Below are 22,775 nucleotides of genomic sequence, written 5' to 3'. Positions count from 1 at the left end.
TGTTTCTGTATTTAATCTGGTGCTTTCAAACATAGGTAAAATATCTTTGAACTTTGTTGGCCGTGTCATGTGTCATATAACTCAATGGACATAAAGTTGAACTTATATAAAGTCTTGATATAACTCAATGGATATAAAGTTCAACTTATATAAAGTCTTGATATAACTCAATGGACATAAACTTGAACTTATATAAAGTCTTGATATAACTCAATGGATATAAAGTTGAACTTATATAAAGTCTTGATATAACTCAATGGACATAAAGTTGAACTTATATAAAGTCTTGATATAACTCAATGGACATAAAGTTGACTTATATAAAGTCTTGATATAATTCAATGGACATAAAGTTGAACTTATATAAAGTCTTGATATAACTCAATGGACATAAAGTTGACTTATATAAAGTCTTGATATAACTCAATGGATATAAAGTTGAACTTACATAAAGTCTTGATATAACTCAATGGACATAAAGTTGAACTTACATAAAGTCTTGATATAACTCAATGGACATAAAGTTGAACTTATATAAAGTCTTGATATAACTCAATGGACATAAAGTTGACTTATATAAAGTCTTGATATAACTCAATGGATATAAAGTTGAACTTACATAAAGTCTTGATATAACTCAATGGACATAAAGTTGAACTTACATAAAGTCTTGATATAACTCAATGGACATAAAGTTGAACTTATATAAAGTCTTGATACAACTCAATGGACATAAAGTTGACTTATATAAAGTCTTGATATAACTCAATGGATATAAAGTTGAACTTACATAAAGTCTTGATATAACTCAATGGACATAAAGTTGAACTTACATAAAGTCTTGATATAACTCAATGGACATAAAGTTGAACTTATATAAAGTCTTGATATAACTCAATGGACATAAAGTTGACTTATATAAAGTCTTGATATAACTCAATGGATATAAAGTTGAACTTACATAAAGTCTTGATATAACTCAATGGACATAAAGTTGAACTTACATAAAGTCTTGATAAAACTCAATGGACATAAAGTTGAACTTATATAAAGTCTTGATATAACTCAATGGACAAAACACGACACACAATTTCCATTAAGTATTTCAAGCCATTTACGAATATTCGTACAATTCACGTCAGTTAGGATATAATCTATGATATCCACGACATTCCACATTAACCATAATGTAATTCCCAACATTCATAACATAATCCATGATACCAACAATCTTTCCATAATTTCGTAAGTGCACAATAGTCATTAAACATTTAAAATAGACGACAAATTTCTTTGAAGCAAACATGTTTCGGCAGACTTTATGCCATCTTCAGTGTGATGTGAATCAATAGGATGTTTACATTTACTTCGCACTGAAGATGGCGTAAAGCATGGCGAAACATGTTTGCTTTGAAGAAATTTGTCATCTATTTTAAATGTTTAATACCAACTATGCCAATTTCAACCAAGCTTTTATCTAGATATTCCAAAACGTTTAAGAAAGGAAGAAATAATGCAACATTGTAAAACAATTAACCAAAACATTTGCAATGTGAAATAATACAATAAAATTAAGCTTTCTAAAGTCTGTCAAAATAAGAAAACAGGTTCGGGACATTTTGATCACAAAAAGGTTTGAAAGTAAACAGAAGCAGCAAATAATTATTTAGGCAATCACATGTAATGTTGCCAATTTCTTACAAATTGTCAGGTAAATTACTTATTACCACACTACATATGGTAAGCAAGCAGATAATTTTATTTTAAAGATATCAACTATATAAAAACATGCTTAATGTCGATTGAAATACCTTGGATCCTGTACTACATTTAAACTTCTATTTGAATGAAGTAAATAGTGAATACAAGGTTTTAGAGATGAATATGAAGTGACAATGTATACAATTTATTTCTACCTACACTTACATATTAATTTAACCTAACTCCAAAGTTTCCAGAAGTTTTCTTAGCTATTCTTGCAGCATCCCGTTCTTCCTTCCTCTTCTGTTGTTCCAAAGCTCTTCTCTCTCTCTCAGCTTGTCTAGTTTCCTTCAAGACATTTTGTGTTTCCCATTCTATCTCATCATCTCCTACCTCTTCCCAAGCATCACAATCCTCAGTCCAAGTTCCCAATTCAGTCTAATTAATAAATAAAACACCAATAGCATTTTGCTATGATAATATTACATATTCTTTTGAAAGAGATACACACCCCAGGAATTGCTGTTGATGAGTCAAACTTCAACCTGTCTGATGACTGCTTCACTGATATGTTTTCTTCTGGAGAGCTTCTTTTCAGTCTTATCTGCACCATCAACCAATAAACACACATACAAACCATACTGCGTTTAGTAATGGAGAAGTCTCGAGAAAAAAATATTTTCAAAATGAATAAACCTTTTTAGGTTTCTGAAATATGGGCTGCATGTCACCAAACAAATCAACTTCGTTTTCTTTTTGTTCTTGTTGTGCATCCTTGCCATTTACAGCCTCTACTTTGACACTCACAAGTTCATTATCATTTTTACCCCAGTCATCCCAAGATGTTAAATCGTCATCCTAAATAAAATAACATTAGAAATTGTCATTGTAGTACTTTAATTATTCAAAAAAAAACAGCATTAAACATATAGCCAGCGACCAACTTTGCTTGGAGTCATATATGGTTGTTTTGAAACGCTTCTCGTGCTATTTTCATTGTTTAGTTGCTTTCTTCCACAAATACAACGCTGTATGAACTTAATAAACGCAAAAATCCAGGAGAAAAGCGTTGAAATTTTCATTGTCGTTCAGCCATATTTATATTTCATTAAATTTGAATATTGAGCATTCGTACTTCCATTGAAAGAAAGATTTTTCAAAAAATTCATTTCACATAGCTCTTCGTTTAGTTTCGCGTCTTATCAAAAAGAAAGTACAGAATAATTGTAATACTTGAAAAAATACAATGCCTTAAAAACTAAAATACGTGTTTGATTATCAAAAGATCACAGTGACAGTATAAAACTCTGTAGGCTATCAAGTACATTTTAGTTTTTACCAACACGAAACAGGTAGTGGTGCAGTGGAGCTATCCACTTACCAAGTTCAATTTGCAACAATTTCTGTAAAAATGACAATTCAAATCAGAATTCATAACTTTGGAAGAAACACACACTAACTTTTTTAATAACTGTACATTTTTAAGCTTTTCACCAAGTTTGGAGTAAAATGCACCATAAAACTTATTCTTTTCGAAAATTTTTTTTCATTTTAAGGGTAGAAGCCAAGCATGGTCAAAAGTATTTTATTGTAACCGCAGTAACTCAAATGACCAAAAATTATTTATAGGGCTGTTCATAAGTCAACAATTCATAGGTGTGAGTAATTTACAGAAAACAATTGGGCAAAAGAAAACTTAACATGGCATAACATTCATGTAAGAAAATATGAAGCACGCCCTCAACTATAATTAACTTTCATATGGGGATTTAAGCTACGAAATGTGTATTGTTATTTATGCAGAACAATTTATCTACGTATTTGGCAATCAAGATTAATTGTAAGTCAACCACTTATCTTGAATGAGGATTTTATAAGTCAACTGTAATTAACTTCATCAATTTGATTGCCAATTCTCATTGCGGGCATGTTAAAAGTTATAAGCTATTTGTCAACTGACTCATAACTTACAACACAAAAGATAACACGGTAGAGCATATCCTCCCTTTACAATACAACTCATGAAACACAACATTTCCTTTAATTAATACTGAAAAGAAGGCATTCCAAAGATTTATTAATTCCTTTCTAGTACCACCAATAATGGGAGCTGGAAAAGTCTTTAATCAAACAAACCAAAACCCATATCATCATCACTCTCTTCTTCTTCCTCCTCTTCTTTCTTCTCCTCAGTTTTTGTTTCCTCTGTAGCATTATCACCACTAGCAGCAACTGGAGCAGCAGACACAAATGCAGATGGATCAGCCAAGTAAGCTTTCAATTGCTCCACTTCTGGGAAGGTAATATCTGTCTCCAAAGCAACTGCAAGCACATTCTATAAAATATAGAATAGAAAATTATACAATTGATACACACATCTTCAAAACGTTACTTCACTAATCAACAATTTACAAAGCTGCAATTCATCTCTTTCAATAGGGTGTTTGCATGTGACGTCAAAGCGGCCATATTGGAGGCCTATATCAAAGTACTGATGCTCAACAAAGCATGAAATTAACATAAATTCCTTTCACTATATGGGATTTTCCTCCAACATGACGACCGATGCAAACACTATACATTGTAATATCAAGAGCTGACACATATTTTAAGACCTTACAACTTTTTTGGCTCAATCAATTTAGAAATGAAAAAAAAATGCAATTATTAACAATACTTTTTGTGATTTTTTTCTTCAAAATTAAATAAAAATACCATAGCTTCCACAAACTATCACCTAATCTACTAACCTTAAATCCATTTACAATTGAATGAGGCACAGATGCAACTGTTGGATAACCAATAGCCAAGGAGACACTAGCTACATTGGCAATACCCTGGACAAAAATATTAATTTCTTGGTTCAAAAATATTAATATAAAGACTAAAGTTCAGTAAAAAAAAGAGCTGTTTTCCATTACCTCCATGAATTTTGCCATCAAATCATCTTCAGTTATGTCAAGCACATCAGGTGAAAAAACACTACCAGCTTCATACACTAAAGACAAAATGATAATGATACATAAGATATCCCTTATAACTTTCTACAATATTTACAAAAACTATTCATGAGCAACAAAAGCAAATTACCTTGTTCAATTTGCAAGCCATAAGAAAATGGAAAGATCTTCAACATCTGTAATAAAGTTGCTTCAGATGCTCCAACTTTTTCATCTTTGTGAATGAGATGAACCTCACTCTGAAGGATTAACAACAGTTAACTATTTAAACAACTTTGTTTCATATGAAATGTTGAAATTTGTATCTGAACTCAAATGCTTATTTCATATTGTAATGACTACATGAAACAGTAAAAGAAAACACTACCAAAATTTCAATTGTCCCCCTAGTGATCTTGGTGGGAATGGCCAATGCTTGAAAGAAAGATGTCTTCTCAGGCCCAAGTCCAGTGTTAACTGCTGAAATTTTAACATCAATGGGTGCAATTGCACCAGCTTTAGCAGGAGCTGCCACTTTGTTGCTTTTGATAACATCCCGAACCTCATTCAAATCCTCTTTGGTGAACACAAAGCCAACATTCCCTTTAATGTGAGGGAGAAGCCTAAAAACAACAAGCTTTAGATTGATTATTAATACATGATAAACATCATTCACAACAATTTAGATAAAAGAAGACAGGACATTTCCATATCACACAAATATCTTACTTTTCAAGATGTGGATTATTTTCAAGATGGCCACGGATTGCCTTTCTCATCATTGTGTTTTTACCCATAAGCAATTCCGCCTTTCCACGTAGAGAAATTCGTATTTTCTGCATTTGTTTAGAGCCAACATTATCTGCCCCAACAATAAATACTTTAGGATATTCATCAAGACATTGCTATATAAAAATTGACAAAATTTGCCTGTTGGAAATTGTTGGTCATATACTTTTGGTGGAGAGGATAAAGACACACTAAATGTGAAAAAATTTATTCAATTGTTGTAACCATTGGCTATATTAGTTCAAAATGATCCCTTTCACTTCATTTAAGGTATATTCAAAATGTGACTTCACTATTTCTCAAAGTGCCCAAGGCTCTCTATGTTAACTTACAATTATCTTGGTGAAATAGTTAGACTTCCATGTCGTCTTATCTTCCCTGACCATTTTGGATTAGTAAAGGATTGCGTATAAAACGTTTAAAGAATCACTGAAGGAAAGAAATAAGCCCGCCATTACATATTATATATTTTCATTAAAAGATAACTGCATGAAGACTTTTAGTGAAAGAATGTCAAAAAAACCCCACTAAGAATAAAATAAAATGTTTCACAGCGCCATATAAAGTGAAATTAGGCAATAAACTCTTTTTCGAGGTGCAAAATTATAATGGTCCCTTACTTCAAGACAACGTGGAAACAAGAGAATATACGAATATTTTATATACCCAAAATGCATTACGATCCGCCATTAGAACCCAGTCGCCCAGTTCCTCAAACATACAGCATTTTCATTCCTGATCATTCCTTTCTTTTCAGGGATACTTGTGTTTTTTCTTGAGGAAACAGTTCATGTTTAAGAAGTTTTGTGCTACGGTTTAATCACAAACAACACAAATAAGTGTCGGTGCGTGATTGTTGAGCACCAACTACAACCGTCCTCCCCCCTCATGACACTAGAGTAGGAAAAGCTAAAACAATATGCTATATAAAAGAATCTTTTCTTTCAGTTTCTTCGTGGATTGTGGGCGATGACATTTCTGCAAAAGCTACAAGAAAATACATGAAAGTTTTCAACAACCATGAACAAACTTCTACCATTAATTTTTGTCTAGTGTGCACTGTTTACAAAACAAATTGCAGACAATATAGAATGACTTTTAAATGTGGTCTATTTAAACGCTTCCGTCCAATTATACTAATGTACACTAATGAAAGAATATTATTTGCTTCTGAACCACTTGAGCAAATAAGTTTTTTACAATTTGCGACCATAATGCCTTTACCAGACGATATTACCTTTTAGGGGGGCACAGCCAAATCCTTTCACACCAATAATATGCAACAAATTGCATAAAAATACGTAATAAATTATTACTCGGTATGAGAAAAATGTCGACAAAAGAGTAAAACGAAAGACAAGTTAAATGAACAACTCATTAAAGCAATACAAAACAGGATTACTCCCATTTCATTGAAACACTACCATCATCAAAACGCACAATGTAAAACTTCCATTCAATGTTCATTTTTATTCAGAATTTACACGAAGGCAATTTTCCATTTGCGTGTATTCACAACTAAATTATATAATATGCTCAATTTGTGCTTTCTTTCACCTAATTATCATTTCTATATGTAATAAGCGTTTATCTTCACTGAAACCAGAAAAGGTTATCCATAAAGATCATAAATAATTGACTTTCATGTCGTCCGAGACGCCACATCAGACAAGCTGTAGATTTGTTTTGTATGAATGAAAATTATCTTTCCGTCAGAATATTGTGCAAAAAATATTGGTTTTTCTTTCACACTACGATCCCACTAAGTGGAAGTGATAATGCACCATTTAACTATTCGTATAGGTTATTTACTTCCAGACTTGAATCTAAGACCTTAGCTGCAGCACTTTTAGATGGAGGCTCTTCTCCGCCCATACATAGTCCTATAAGTTGTAAAAGTTATCTCATCTTCGAAATGACACAGCAGGTCGGAGACATAATCTGAATCAGTCGCCTGTAACGCATCGTTCGTGGAGATAAGGTTGCAGTTCTCAAAATTTGCATACGCATCGGGAAGCAAACGTTCTTTGGGTTTTGAAGTTTTATTACGAATCTCCATCATGCGTAATACAAGCAGGTTTAAGAATGAAGAAGCGATAGTCAAACCGAGAAAAATAAACATCATCGAAAGACTGATATAAAACACACTGAACCTATCGTTGTCACTTTCTTGTAAGGCGACAAAATCACCAAAACCAATAGTTGTCACCGTGATAAAACAGTAATAAAATGATTCAAAGTACGACCAGTTTTCGTAATAACTAAATAGCGCAGCACCAAAAGACACGGTCAAGGCAAGACTAACTAAGCCCACGACAGCCAAGCCGTTTGTGCTTATTTCATGTTTCTTTTTGAGTTTACTCATGACTAAACGGTAAATGTACTTTACAAGGGCATTAAATCTTTCTCCAATCGACTGAAGTGATGTGATGGCCAAAGGTACTCCTATTGTTGCGTAGATTATACAAAATAACTTTCCTAAATTAGTCTTTGGCACAGTATGACCATAGCCTAAAGTTAGGAAAAAAAAGATTAAGTGCTTGATAAGAAGAGGAATGTGCGAAGATTATCATTGACGAAAAAGTGGAGAGACATTAACATAACAAAACTGGAAACATAGCAACACTGAACAAACACTTAAAGGTACATGCAGTCAAATTGCGTCATGGTGAAAATGACACGCAAGGGAACTTAGCAATCTTGTCATGCAACTAAACAATCAAAAATATTTTTTGGGAAACTGTTTTAGTAGTTATCTCTACAAATTAAAGGACGACATTGTGATGGCGTTCTCAGCATGAGAAATTCTTTCTATTTCTTAGCCAAGATGGTTTTGCGAGAAAGTAGTAATATGTTACTATTGATTGTCTAATCTAGTATAAATAATTCATGCTAGTATAGTGTAATTTGTGTCTCAACGTACTCACGCTGTAAATTAAGATTTCTATTCTTCTAGACTTTTCTTATGTATACCGAACTGTTTTAGAGGAGAATGACCACACATATTATGCATGCTTTATGGTCTTCCCACACATTTATTAACTTTTCTTTTTGTTTGCAAATGCTTCCACACAAACATTTTACATAAACATGCTCAAGAGCTATGTTAACAATGTCCTTTAGGGCATCAGACTTAGCTAGGAGTTTTCCTTATTGAAACTGTACTTAATCATTCCAACAAAAACGTAGAATTAACATCGTGGAGACTGATGCATTCCACAACAATAAAATTATATAATTCCTCCATTTATCGTTACCTAAAACCATATATCTTATATAATTTGTTTAAACAACGTAATTTTTGGTCAACAAACGCGACATTTGGCCGTTTAAGAACAACACACTTATATTGACGTTCGCACTTAAACATGAAATAGAAATTGTTGAGTCGTTACAGTCAGTACGTTCACAGTCCCAATCTATGAAAATAACGTTCGATTCCTTTCCTGTACGTTGAGTTCCTTTCAATGCTCTTTCCAACGAAGAATAACAAAGCAAATCAGAACAAAGTACATGTCGCTAGTGCTAGACTGTATACATAAAATATTATGAAATCATATCTTCCTTATATTTACCTGAATCAATGGAAACATGTCGAGCATAAAACCAATTTCATTCAAAGATAAACAAACATTGATTTTATTATAAGGCATTTCTGTCCTTATCATGCAATATTGCATTAAAGAATTTCTCCGTGAATTTCGTCATCGTTCAAAACAATGATACTTAATTTAAGCAAAGCTTACCTATTGTAGTGATAACAGTTGTCGCAAAGTAAACTGAACCGGCAAAACTCCACGATTCCACGTTAACTTTTGTCGCCTTTTGACTTTGCATAAACTCTGCCCATTTCCCGAAATCTTCAGCAGTCACATTATACTTGCTTCGAAATTCAACAATATCTTTCTCCATTTTCACTCGTCTCTTTTGATACTCATCATACTCCAAGGCACTGAAGACAGCGGCCCCAACAAGTAAATAACTTATTGAACATATAATCAACAGCAATGTCCGAGTTCCATTCGCAGTAACACAAAACTTAACCATTACCTTATATCACAATCCCACATAATATAAACGTGATAATGAAACTCGTTGAAATGAGCACTAAGAACTTTATTATGTTATCTCATGTGTCATATGTACGCCGCCGTTGTTGCTTTTAAAAAGTCAAATATGCGACTCAAAACTACGTAGCGGGAGGCTGCATGAAGCTGTGTTGTGATTGGCTGGCTTCAACACGATAGGTTATGCAGCAATTAATGATCGTCATAGCATTTATTTTTCGATATATCATCGATTCGTGCAAAATTTACACGACAGCTGCATACATAAGGACATGAACACAAAAATTATCATAAAAAAAGGATAATTGCACAGGACACAAGTAAAATACAAACACACAAAAAACGGACTAAATTGTTTCAAGGTGTACGTTGCCGTCACGATGGAGTGTGCTCTATCTCTTTCTATATGTAATTAGAGTGTAAGGCATTTCATTATGTGATTGTTGACGTGGCCATTTACTTTGCATAACCTGTCTGAGAATGTTTTAAAAGAACGATTATCTCAAACTATCGCAAAAAGACATTTTTTTCTTCTCACAGGCTACTTTAGTATAACAGGTCACAAGTTTCAGTCCAACCTGCTGAATTGCGCATTTTAATGCGTGCAAAAATGACTCATTGTGCATTATGATTGTTAACACTATTTTAGCTTTGATAAAGTAGCTAACGTGACAATTGACAACTGCACGATTCTTTAAAATTTTCACGTAGTACATATGATAAGCACATTTGTTTTAAATAGTCTACGTGATAATTTGAGAAAATTACATTAAAAATAAATTACAAAGGAATTGCATACAATGTCTATTGTAAGCAATATGAAAACCATGGCAAACTCGAAATGCTACTAATGAAATTGGCGGGACAATATCAATTTTCTCAGAATAAATGAGATATACATTTTCTCAAATGACAGCACAACTTAAAAATTTATGAAGTTTAAGTTTTTGGCATTGATGTAACATGTTTAGCGACGTATAGCTAAACACTTGGGAAACACCAGGAGAAACCTCCAAAACAAAAGCAAGACAAGTTGCAAGAAGACATAATATATGACCTGCAATGCAATAAATAATCATTGCTAAACGTAGAACTGACATATACTTTGTGTAATACTTGATGCAACTTGTCTCGCAAAAAACTTTGACCGCTGCGATGTATCAAGAAAAAGCAAACGGCGTAACAGCACGTTTATGGATGCACATATTATCTTTTGCAGAACTATTGAAATTTTTCCGGGTTAACATTTAGAAAAACTGATAGAGAAACTAGCAAAAGAGAAATCGCAAATTTACAGTTATCATTGAAGATAAAAGTCAGTTAAATATAATAACGTTTATGAAGTATGTTCAAGCTTATCCATATGTATTCTCTTGCGTACTTTGTCTTGTAGTTCAACATATTGCCTAAAAAATGAGTGGTTTTATCACCACGATATTATCAATATTGACACAATTATAACCAGACATAGTGAGATGTATAACATCATAAGTAAATACGCCAATGAATAACACAAAAATTTCTAATTAAAAGAGCATTTTTAAACTTGACAAGCATCTTACAACATCACGCATGTGTACACTTACTTCTCCGAATGGAAAAGTTTACGAACATGCTATAGAGATAAAATCTTTGAGTTTTTTTTATGAATAAACCTACGTCTTAGCGACGACATTCTGATAGCTATACATGCACCTTTATGAAGTTTCTAAAATATCTTAGAAATTTAAGGCTACGAAATATACGTCTTAACATTATGAAGAAAATATTTATAATTAATTTCTTTATATTTAAACACAGTGCAGGAATAACGTATTGCCCCGAGAGCCATTCATGAGATAATCCTGCCTCATGAAAGGCCAATCACATAGCAATATTTGTTATGACGTCATTATTATTATTACACCACAAATAAAGCCGTTTGCAGTTATGGGGGAGAAACCTAACCAAAATTTTGCTTATTTCCTAACAATTTCATTCCAAATCTTTCTGTTTTGTGAATACAATAATTCTGGACTTTCAAAAAAAAATTCATGTAAAAAACACTTGATAATGCAATACATTTAAATTAAACGCATTGTAAAGTTGTCCATGGGCATTAAAAGTTAATGATATTATGATGTATAGCAATGAAAACAAAGTGTTTCCTTGTAGCTATTCAAAATCGTAAAATTCTTGACTTTTCAACAGGTTAGTAAAAACTTTAAGATTTCGATTTAACGAGATTCACTAAGAATTAGATTTTTCAATAAAATTTACTATGAATCATCACAGAAGTGAGTGTTTTTATAGCTAAATACCATTTTTTTTTGATCACAAACACCAACAACAATGTTCTGTGATAAGAAATTATGACCTCCAACCGGCTCGCAATCAAACATAACAACGACATAAACGAGAATGATGCAAAAAATAGTATTCCATACATTTATATTCATATATCTATAGCTACGTGCGCTTTATTGCATCCATCCTAAACCACCCGTTAGCTTCACAGTAGGATAAATGGAATATGAAAGGCCACTACTTTAAGTAAAGTTTTAGCAGGTTCCTGTCATATCACGTAAATATGGAGGTCAGGATAGGTCTAAAAACGTTTTGACAGGTAAAATGCGTGCGCATCCATCGAGCTATGCTGAAACGCAATAAGAGAAGTATAAGGAGCACTTACCGTCTCAGATCGAAAGCTTTCATTTTTAATTCTTTATTTTTCATTTCAATTTTCCTCGCACTTTTCCAAACCTCTTCATCGATCATGGGGTCAACATGACCACGTAGAAAAATCCCAGACCAAACACTCTGATGTAAAGAAAATGATAAAAAATCAGAAAAAAAGCACTAAAGTAGTATTTCTTCGCTTCAATATAGTTAAGAAGTAGCATGAAAAATCGTTACTTTTCCATTTCAAACATTTACAACATAAAAACCCCATTAAAAATACATACTAAAGTTTGGCAGGCAGATGAAGGTTTAAGTACTGAAGGGTTTTCTTCGTATACTGGATTCAAATATGGCGTTAAAACATCTGGATGATTCAAATGATTCCTAAAGAGAGAAAGCATACATTTTTTATCGTTGATTACAGGCATATGCACTTCACTTGTATGCACTCAATGGCATACAGTTCTTTATGAACGATTACAGAATGGTAAACGTGTATTGAAGATTAGTTATGACAGCATACAAATGACAATGCAATCATTGACAAGAAGATCATTCTGCCATGGCTAATGACAATATGACATGAATAAATCAATGAATGATTAAGGACTACCATACACTTCTCTATGACTGATTAAATGAGATCTCTGCTTTTGAGTACAGAAAATCATTCAACTCTGCAATTGATTATAGAATAGCATACACTTGCTGATTATTGAAATGTAGTAAAAAAGACTGTTTTATTGGCAAAACTAAATATTATGTTGATCGAAATGTTTACCGAAACCCTGGCTTTTTTCCTGACAGAAGAGACTGCACATTGTTTTTTTTTTACAAATAACCAATGGTAAACGATTCCATACGTATCTACTGAACACAAGATAAAAGCCGTGATCTAAATCCAAATTCAAATCCTAATCCATTGAATTATTTACATACAACACAAAGAAAGTGTTGTATGTAAATAATTGTTTCAATAAATATTATTGGTTTACCACAAACTGATTGTCTTTAAGCGAACTTTATGTTTTTCTCTCTCTTGTTCACAATTACCCAAGAAAGTCCCTAAATCATTATATAAAACAATGTGTAACAGGCAAAGGAGCAAACGCCATTTGACATGTTTTGCCAGAACATTTTGTATTAAGAGCTTGTTAGGACATCAATGTGATTATGTTTATTCATACCAAAGTTGGAGCTGTATGCATTTTCAAAGATAACCTGAAGGAACTTATCATTGAATTCAAAGGAACATTGGTACTGCAGCATGACCTAAATGACAATAAAAGAATCACTTTGAGAATATAAACAAGATACCTCACTATGATAACTGCTACTGTAAAGATCAAATGACCAACCACACTAGTTTAAATAGAGATACCTCACTATGACAAATACTACGATAAAAGATCAACTGATGAATTACACTACTCTAAGTAGAGATGGGTACCTCACTATGATAACTGCTACTGTAAACGACCAACTCACCAATCACACTAGTTTAAATAGAGATACCTCGCTATGGCAAGTGCTACTGTAAAAGACCAACAGATCAAGCTTCTTTTAGGCCAATCAAATGTTTCAACTTTCAGTTAGTTCAAAAATAGTGGTGGAGGAATTGAAAGTTACATTCATATCAATAATGGTAACACGACAACCATACAATAATGTCGTATTACGTTCAGGAAAATCACGCAATATATCGACCGTCTAGTTACTTTAAATAAATAAATAATTTAAAACCTGATGAACTGCATCGAGAAACATGAGGAATGTTGGTGCTTGTCCGTTATAGCGAGCACTTGATGTCCCCAGTTTAATACAACGATCTTTGAAAGGGTGCCCTGATGTTATCCATTCACGAACAATTAAACTTTCAAATCTAAGAATGAAGATTTCCTTACAGGCAAATGATTTCACGTTATGCAATGTCAGGCCTTTGTTCGAGAACTTTTGTTTGTGGGCAAAAAACACTAAATGGTTGTAGCAAAAGATGTGGTTTTTCCACATAATATTTGTGAAAACCACATAAAAACGATGCATAAACCTCTACGTATTAGATCACATTGTTTCTATAACCTCACCCTTGAATGGTCCGACAGCGAGGATCGAGCAAAACTTGCGCAAATGAACTGACGATAAGAGTTGTATCCTTACCACTGCCGCCATGAACAAGAACAGTTGAGCCTGAAGATAAACAATATTATTGCAATTACACAACTTATTAATCTTTAATCTGATGGCAAAATTTTAACTTCAAGGACAGCCTAGAGAATAGGGCTCAGGATTCATAAAGTTCTAACAATTCCTTTCCCTTACAGATCATTTTAAATGTTCGAGCCTCAGTCATCTATTTGTAAAGAATACTATCATTTTGTTTTATATTACCTTTTTGCAAGTTCCCAGCTACGACATTACCAGCATTTATGATGAGTTCAAGTTGTTTGAACCAGCCACAAGCCTCTAGACGCGTCAACCAAGTGCTCATCGAACATTGACGATCCTTACAAGCTGAAAATATAAAGATGAAGTGAGTCATTGTCAAAAAGGAAGAAAACAGATAGAGAATACATTCAAAAAAAAAGAGTATGAACATATGAACACTATATTGTTGAACAGGAGGTAAACAGTGTTGATCAACAAAAACTGAAGAATTTTAAAAACGATTTATGTGACAGTTAAAGCACGAAAGGTTGGTGGCACCAGGAAGCAGTTGACTCAACAGCCCACCCTGCCAATCACGTGAATGTATGTAATCAAGGTTATATAAATATTTAGCATTATGTTAAATAATGAGCTAAGTTAGATTCTTACCCTCTACGTATTTACGAAACATGTCCGTGAACTCTTTATGCCTTGCTAGATTCCCATATGCTTTTGTCCATTGTTGATAATGTGAATCAGGTTCAATACCATAACCTAGGCATGTGTAGAACATTCCTTATAAAAGTACCAAAAACAGCATGTAATTTTGAAATTATAACTTGCCTTTACTTCGACTGTTGTAAATTGCTGACATATTCCTTGTGTCAAATATTAAACCTTTTGTTCCGGTGCTCAGAGTTTCATTTAACAGTTTCTCGTCATCCTTACATCGTCTGGTTGTTATCCCAGTCGCAGGTTGTGCACTTCTCAATAATGAACTCTAGCATAAAGAAAAGATGAGATTTCTCTAGCAAATCAAGAAATGTAAAAATAATGGCATTATGTGAGCACTATCAAATAACAGCAAACAATATTGTACATTAAGTATTTCCAAAAAGATGCACTTGACATATTCTCAAAACCTCCAAACAAAAACAATCCTCTCTTACCATTTTTGTTTTGAAAAAATAGCAAAGAACAGGAAAGCGTCCATGTTGGCGAAATGAAGCCGACTTCTTGAGGATGTCATCGGAGATTTTCCTTGGTACAATTACCATTGAAGGATATGTATTGCACACCTCATATGAGTTAAAAATAATGTAAGTACATAAATTTATATGCTACACAGATATAAGAGAGAAAAGAGTACTGAAAAGTAGAAAGGAATGTAGAAAAATGAATAGAAAACTAAGAGTTAAAATAACAGATAATCTGTAAATAAAGCTAAGAAATGGAAAGAGAAAAACGTCATTAAAACAAATGTGGGCTGAATACATAATACATGTTTACATGTTACTTAACCTCTTTGAAACAGTGCAGGGTTAACAAGAGGTTATTTTTAAGTGTAAACGTTTGGAAGTTAGGTTTTGGCTCTTTGTACCTGATAATGACTGTTAACATTTGAAATTCTCCATTGTTCTGTATCTTGATACATGCTCAAGAAAAAAGTCTCAATACCAAACCGGTCCCAACCATTCTCAGTGGCGGCCTCAGTGGCATTTGCTTGATGGTAGAAAGGATATGTAACACTAAGAGTGTCTACAAATAAATAATGAAACTTGAAAAAATATTTGTTTCTTCACTGAAATCTTACTTGATACTCAAGTTTATTTCAGGATTCATATCAATTCAAAAACAAAAAATATACAGTTTTAAAAATTGCCACATCCTCACATTGTTGTTCAAAAAATATACAGATCTATAAACTCCCACCAGATATTTTTGCTTGTCCATTTTTGAAACATTGACAATATGAGTTCAAGCATGAGCTTAACACAGAATGAATCTGATAAAACTTTCACGCTTCAGAAAAAAGTTTCTTTGCATTGCTATTTAGCTGTGTTGCAGTCTATTGGCTCAAATTATTAACAGATGCTTACCAACAATTGATAATGGTTCAATAGATGCCTGCACCTTCTGAGCAAGCTCCATATTTGGGAAGATAAGCTGGAAGCGATTGAAATCTTTGCAAGTTATGCTAAGGACTGCACCCTGATCTGATAACCTCTTATCAACATTTTCGATGTTACGATGTAAAAGCTACATTATAAATTAAGAAATTAGATATGAGCACGATCGAAAAACTCATCAATTCTTTGAACATCCTTAGCATCTTCAATAACACCTCAATTCACAAACAACTGTGGATAACAAAAAAGAAATACCCACTGACAAGTGACAAGCTACAGTTGATTTCAGTTGGGTAAATTAATATTGGAAGACAATTCATACTTATAGTGATTGAAAATAATTTAATAGCAATATCATTATATACAAGATATCCATCTCACCATAAGTTCCTCAGAAGCTTGTATACGAGACGAGAACATTAAATGATGACCTGTGATACATAACGTACCATCTAACCGTGAATATCCAGGTCGAACCAATGTAACCTTGTGTACGACGGGAACTTTAATGAACTCAGCAAATTCCATCTAAATTTCGCCTTTGTAAATTTTTGAAAACTAACTTGGAAATTTGCTACTTTTCTCGGCTGAAAGCGTGAAAAACCCGAAAAACCTCAAACTTATTCCAATTTGTATTTGTTTCGTTCTCCATATTGAACTCACGCAATTTGTGCGTGAGGCACGCGCGTGGAATTACCTTATATACTTGATGGTGATGTTACGTATCATTTTCTCGTTCAATATTTTCGTCTTTATGTACCATCAAATTACCCGAAAAATATACTATTTTCTCCCAAACAATTCATGATACTGGCGAATTTGACGTGTATTGCGTTTTTCTAAAATAACTGCTAAAAGCTATCGACAATTGGATACAGTAGTTTTTAAAAGACATAAATTCAAGATGGCGTCCAGAAAATCGGCGTCACAAGCAACCCAAATATATCAGAGATTTCTGCAAATTTGCGAACAATGGCCAATAGACACGAGCAGGCAAGGGCGAGACCTCGGTTCTCACATAAAAGAGAACTTAAAAACACAATTTCAAGACCGAAAAATCGAGGTACAAAGCGTATTTTGAGAGAAACCACCTCCTCCATGACGAAGGAAGCAGTTGTATGATGTATCTTCTGCAACCATGTCATGTACACACTAACTAATATTGTATTTAGGAAAAAGAAGCATCAAGAATGCTAGATAGTTTAATAAAAATAAGCTCTAATTATTACAAGGAAAAGGTAATCTTTTTTCTCCTAAAAATTCAAAATGAGACGAATTACATTTAACAAACAAAATGGATTTTTTTGACAGTATCCAAGACGTTGCGAGATAGCGTTTACACAAGAAGCTCAAAAATCAGGCGCATATGACTTCATTCTTAGCACAGGTAAATAATATATCTTTATCATTTGATATTTTTAGTCTGAATCTCGTAACATCAACCTTTGCTTCATTACAACAGAAACAGCAAAAATATTCTTACACGTTTTTTTTGACAGATTTTCAAAAGCAAGTAAAAGAAAAACGACCTGGATTTTTTGCCAGATTGGCTGGAAAGAAGGAATGATCAACAAACATGAAGCTTGTCTCAGTCTCCATTTTGGCGAATCTTTGATAGTTTGTTTCCTTTTTCAATTTTTCCTTAATAGCATTGTAAAAGTAAATGTATTACGGCAATATATCTAGCGGGAGACTACAAAAGAAATAGTTTTCTTAAGTATCTTATAATTTTAAAAGACCTTTGTAAATGTAACTTGCTGAAACGTTCTGTAATGTGTTGACGTGAAGATATATTCAGCAGTACCAATTACGCATGCGTGATAGGTTTTCTCATATACCTTTCCCAGATAATTTTTTTGTTGTGTGGCATTTCATATAACATCGCTAACTTATTGATAAAAAATTAAACTAAAATAAATGGTTTGAACCCGGGAGTATCGTTATGGACTGTTTTGACTCTGAAGATGACTACCGCTAAGGTTGTCTAAACGTCAGTCAAAATCAACAAAAACAGTCCTTCTCAGGACTATACCAACCTGAACGATCTACATTTACAAACATGTGAAAATTAAACTGTTGAAGAGGAAAAAAGACCTTCAAACGTCAATGTAATTTATATAAGTTTGAATGGGTGAATATTATAATCATCGTGACGAATTATTTTTTATTGTCCTTAACTTGGCTTTTTGCCATTACAACAATACACTTTTTCCTTATCAATAAAGCGGAGGGAATTCTAGACACGCCATACACATTTTCGTGTAATGAAACGAGAATGTTCTGTTACGTTATTGAAAACAACACTTTATAATTCACAAACATTAGGAGTCGATTAGTCAACAGCAAAAATAATGTAGCTATGTTTGTCAATAAAGAAAAAGAATGGCTCGACAACTGTTCAAAGACTTTTCGCATTGTACCGTTCAGGCAAACGTATTTTCTACGATATCTTAACAGTAATATAATCGTAGGATGAAATTGATTACGAATAATTATTAACTGCGCTGTTGTATTGAATTTGCATTTTGTCATAACGAGACGTTAAACAAGTAATTTCCAATTTTCCATGTTCGCAACCAAATAATAGACCCTTCTGGTTAAAGAACGAAAGTTAAGCTTAATGAATATACTGTTTGCAAATGTTGTTCTTTATAACGTTGTTCTTTCTTTCTAAAAAATGACCATGGCTTGTGGCGTTGTTAAAGAGCAAAAGGTTTAGTTGATTGTTAAATATCCCACGCCTTTTTTTTTGGTAAACAACTCTCAAGACATCTCGAATCACAATAGTCCAGGAAATGAGTTTTTCTTTCAAATACGAAGAAAGCATTCGGAAACGAAAAACTCGTTTCTCTCCCACGCTTAAAATCAACTTCTTTTACACGAACGTCAAGAGGCCAATACCGAGTTTGCGCAAACGTCGATATAAGTACGTTTAAAAAGGCTGGTCGATCATTGTTCCTCATTTTCAATGATAAACATGGCAAGGTGTTTCTTGTTGGTTCTGCTGTATGCAGGTTTTGTCCTGGCTAATTTTAACTTGGATTCAGGTATTTGTGACAAAGATTTAAGCAATTTAAAAGGAATGTATCTCCTTACTACAAATTTTCGGTATAATTTACAAAAATTGATAAAGCTGCAAGTCAGTTCTGTATTGACATCCGGCATGGTTGAAATATCAAATTGTAACTAACCCTATCTTGCCGGAAGAAATTTTAACAACTTTCTTTGAAGATTGAACCATGAAATAAATTGTTTACATTTTAGTTTTAATGGTTTCAAAAGCTAAATACCAATTGTGTTTTATTTTGCCCTCAGATGAACAACTTTCATATGACAATTTTTTGCACGAAGTCAAAAAGAGATCAATTCAAACACCAAGAAAGACATTCACTCGCTTGAAGTCCTCATTTGCACGCTTTGCTAGCAAGAAAAGACGACGTAGACCAGGCGTACGAGGTCCTAAAGGTAACACAGAAATTTTGTAATACCATTGACATTAATGAAAATTAATATGAACATAACACAAAATGTTAAAAATATACTTACCATTTTCTGAGTGCACACGAAGAGGTTTAAAAGAACGTAAGAGTAGGTGGGCACCAAGAGTTTTTAATGAATATTTGTCTCACCAAACAAACTTAATAAATCACAAGTACAGGAATGATGTTATTCCGGTCATTTATGTTCAATGCTACGCAACCAAATACTTAGTGGAAAAATGTGCATTACCCATAGTTAGAACAATCGCGTGAATTTCGTAAACATTACATAGTTTATTGTTAGTATTGGTTCTGGAAAACTTTCTTTTTAGAATAACCTATATTTCCTTTCACCTTTAGGTTCATCGAAAATTGATCTTGTGTTCGTGTTGGATAAGTCAGGGAGCATTGGAAGCTCTAACTTTAATCTGGAGAAACGTTTCGTGAAAGCACTTGTTGAATATTACCCAATCTTCCCCTCCAAAACACGCGTTGCAATAGTGACTTACTCCACTGCAGTTCATCTTGAGTTCAATTTCAATCGTCATCCATATAAGAGATGCTTGAGACCAGCTGTAGGAAAGATACGGTAGGAAACATAAACAACCTAGGGTAGCCTATAACATCCCGTGAATTAAGTTTGTCCAAGCATTTACATCAAAAAGCAAGCAATAACTGGGTGAATTTGCATTGACATTTTAATAAACGGTTATCATTCTATGGAAAGTCTGTCTTAAAATTAATTTCTTTTAATAGCTACACTGCTGGATGGACTGCCACGGGTAAAGCTCTGGACTACGTACGGACAAATCTTATCTTTAATCCGACCGCTGGAGCAAGGACTGGTGCCAAGAAGTTGATCTTCATTTTAACGGACGGACGGTCGAACCGTGGAGTAAGACCATCAATACCGGCAGGATTGTTGAAAAGAGCTGGCGTGACAATTTTTGCGTTTGGAATAACGCGAAGTATTCGCGAGGCAGAGCTAAAATCAATAGCTTCATCAAAGAAACACGTGTTCCATATCGCCAATTATAAAGCTTTAAATCGAGTTACGAAATTAATTAACGTTGGTAAGTTATTAGCTATAACCATAGCATCTTCAGGTTACCGATATCTCTAAGGTAAAGCAATTCTTTAGAGAAAATATTTGTCATTTCCTAAAAATGATAAATGCATGAAAAAGTTGAGTGAGAAAAGATACACTTTTCAACAACGCCATTTTCATACAAATTCCATTACCTTTCAGATATTTCACGAAAATGTAGAAATGGGAGAATAGTTTACGACGAATGTGGCAGAAAATGCCGCTGTGTGAACGGTAAACTTATGTCCTGTTGTCGTCAACGTAAAGAATTTACAGACATGAGTTACAGTGAACGCGTCCGTTATATCAACACTGTTAAGATTGCTTCAACAAACCCAGCTTATAAAACGCAATATGAGAGCCTTCTCACACTGCATAGAACAATATTCTCTACACCAATACATGACAGAGATTACTTTCTTCCTTGGCATCGATGGTTCATCCTTCAATATGAAAATTTGCTACGTCAGATAGATTGCCGCATCACTGTGCCTTACTGGGACTGGAGTCTGGTCGGGGGGAGCCCTTTTACTAGTTCTGTTTGGAGCGCTGGCCCGGGTGGATTGGGAGGAAATGGAGTACCAGGGGGGAGTTGTGTTAACACAGGACCATTTCGTAGTCAAGTGTGGTCGCTTCCAGGTTCTAATGGTTGTTTGAGGAGAAATTTTGCAGGCACAGCTCCTGATGAGATCGCTGTTCAGAATCTTTTGTCAACAAGTTCTTCAAACTTCGTGGATTTTGAATATATGTTACGAGTGCAATTTCATGATTTGGTACATTGTATCATCGATGGTACAATGTGTACAAGAAACTCGGCCTATGCTCCTGAGTTTTTTCTGCATCATGGTTTTATTGATAAGATATGGTGGGATTGGCAAAAACAAAGCAATGCTCACAAATTCAATACATACTTCTTAACTCAACAAGGCCTGATGACTGCAACACCACTTCGCTCTCGAGACATGCTCGACCTCAACAGACAACCTGGTTGTGTGTGTGCTGAATATGTGGATCCAAATAAATGGGAATATAGATCCATTAAAGGTTTGACTCACTATTGTTTATGTAAATGTTAACCATACATTCTGTGACACTAGTGATTTAGTAAGCAATCACAATCCTTTAATGCCATAGTTTGGGATTGAAAAAGTTTATTACCGAAATTCTTTTTATGTAGCTATGTCTGTCAAGGAACGACAGAAAATACCTCGTTTACGTCTGCCCCGGTTATCAAGGAAAGCGGCAAAACTTTTTAGAACAAAACTCTCAGTATTAAAACGCATTGGCATACTACGCAGAAAACTTCAACCAATCAAGATTATTAACAAGAGCAGTTTAAAAGGAGCTAGTGCCAAACATGGTTTTGTATTGCGACGACCAGGTAATACACGATATGTCATACGTGTAGATTATAGCATAGTGGGGATCAATGTAGCACTGACACTTACAATCATAAATCAAAACTTACCATGTTCGCTAATGACGCAAAAGAAACCATTATTGACGAGAAACTCTGCACACCTATTCACCTTTATTTTTTCAGGAACTCGTAAAGGCAAAAGATCCTCCGGCTTTTTAGAAGAGCAAGGACAGCCTTGATTAAACCTTGGATGAAACAAAACAGCTCTTTAACCACTTCTTTGTAGCATAAAGTAGTCAATAGTGTGATAAATAAGAAAAAAAGTCGATTAAAAAGTGTTCAAGATTGAATTCTTAGTAAAACTAAAGTCACAACTGTAATTGAATAAATTATAATTATTTTGAATAGTTAACATAAA

At 33.7% G+C, this 22,775-nt stretch overlaps 6 protein-coding genes and 1 long non-coding RNA gene across 7 annotated transcripts; 3 read left to right on the top strand and 4 right to left on the bottom strand.

Annotated features, from left to right (window-relative positions):
• Positions 1-1,662: 1,662 nt before the first annotated feature.
• On the bottom strand, positions 1,663-2,829 carry LOC124459488 (receptor-binding cancer antigen expressed on SiSo cells-like). Its single transcript, XM_047008948.1, has 4 exons — positions 2,646-2,829; positions 2,398-2,559; positions 2,213-2,305; positions 1,663-2,139 (listed from the first exon to the last, which is right to left on the bottom strand). The coding sequence occupies exons 1-4, from the start codon at positions 2,781-2,783 to the stop codon at positions 1,930-1,932; spliced, it is 603 nt and encodes a 200-aa protein (XP_046864904.1). The 5' UTR covers positions 2,784-2,829; the 3' UTR covers positions 1,663-1,929.
• An 894-nt stretch (positions 2,830-3,723) lies between these two features.
• On the bottom strand, positions 3,724-6,072 carry LOC124459485 (60S acidic ribosomal protein P0-like). The gene is made up of 8 exons (XM_047008944.1): positions 6,050-6,072; positions 5,762-5,858; positions 5,370-5,545; positions 5,029-5,263; positions 4,792-4,900; positions 4,623-4,699; positions 4,452-4,538; positions 3,724-4,036 (listed from the first exon to the last, which is right to left on the bottom strand). The coding sequence occupies exons 2-8, from the start codon at positions 5,813-5,815 to the stop codon at positions 3,824-3,826; spliced, it is 951 nt and encodes a 316-aa protein (XP_046864900.1). The 5' UTR covers positions 5,816-5,858; positions 6,050-6,072; the 3' UTR covers positions 3,724-3,823.
• An 807-nt stretch (positions 6,073-6,879) lies between these two features.
• Positions 6,880-9,883, bottom strand: LOC124459484 (potassium channel subfamily K member 9-like). The gene is made up of 2 exons (XM_047008943.1): positions 9,176-9,883; positions 6,880-7,940 (listed from the first exon to the last, which is right to left on the bottom strand). The coding sequence occupies exons 1-2, from the start codon at positions 9,474-9,476 to the stop codon at positions 7,279-7,281; spliced, it is 963 nt and encodes a 320-aa protein (XP_046864899.1). The 5' UTR covers positions 9,477-9,883; the 3' UTR covers positions 6,880-7,278.
• Positions 9,884-10,352: 469 nt separating this feature from the next.
• On the bottom strand, positions 10,353-17,117 carry LOC124459482 (myotubularin-related protein 9-like). Its single transcript, XM_047008941.1, has 14 exons — positions 16,813-17,117; positions 16,402-16,561; positions 15,903-16,060; positions 15,472-15,600; positions 15,146-15,302; positions 14,972-15,076; positions 14,546-14,668; positions 14,242-14,344; positions 13,901-14,039; positions 13,345-13,429; positions 13,153-13,222; positions 12,442-12,541; positions 12,168-12,295; positions 10,353-10,902 (listed from the first exon to the last, which is right to left on the bottom strand). The coding sequence occupies exons 1-14, from the start codon at positions 16,957-16,959 to the stop codon at positions 10,833-10,835; spliced, it is 1,674 nt and encodes a 557-aa protein (XP_046864897.1). The 5' UTR covers positions 16,960-17,117; the 3' UTR covers positions 10,353-10,832.
• Positions 14,662-15,649, top strand: LOC124459492. The gene is made up of 2 exons (XR_006953673.1): positions 14,662-14,905; positions 15,494-15,649. It is a non-coding gene; the product is annotated as an uncharacterized LOC124459492 (long non-coding RNA).
• A 7-nt stretch (positions 17,118-17,124) lies between the features above and the next one.
• Positions 17,125-18,365, top strand: LOC124459489 (ubiquinol-cytochrome-c reductase complex assembly factor 2-like). Its single transcript, XM_047008949.1, has 4 exons — positions 17,125-17,494; positions 17,604-17,669; positions 17,743-17,818; positions 17,931-18,365. Exons 1-4 carry the CDS (start codon positions 17,336-17,338, stop codon positions 17,996-17,998), a joined length of 369 nt encoding a protein of 122 aa, XP_046864905.1. The 5' UTR covers positions 17,125-17,335; the 3' UTR covers positions 17,999-18,365.
• Positions 18,366-19,108: 743 nt separating this feature from the next.
• LOC124433328 lies at positions 19,109-22,724 on the top strand. Its single transcript, XM_046983089.1, has 6 exons — positions 19,109-19,144; positions 20,243-20,499; positions 20,667-20,983; positions 21,160-22,041; positions 22,175-22,378; positions 22,541-22,724. Exons 1-6 carry the CDS (start codon positions 19,109-19,111, stop codon positions 22,594-22,596), a joined length of 1,752 nt encoding a protein of 583 aa, XP_046839045.1. The 3' UTR covers positions 22,597-22,724.
• The last annotated feature ends 51 nt before the right edge of the window (positions 22,725-22,775 follow it).

This window comes from Xenia sp. Carnegie-2017, unplaced genomic scaffold (genome assembly GCF_021976095.1).
Source record: "Xenia sp. Carnegie-2017 unplaced genomic scaffold, XeniaSp_v1 HiC_scaffold_13, whole genome shotgun sequence".
In the NCBI taxonomy this organism is placed as follows: domain Eukaryota; kingdom Metazoa; phylum Cnidaria; class Anthozoa; order Malacalcyonacea; family Xeniidae; genus Xenia; species Xenia sp. Carnegie-2017.
This window is presented reverse-complemented; position numbering and strand designations above follow the sequence as displayed.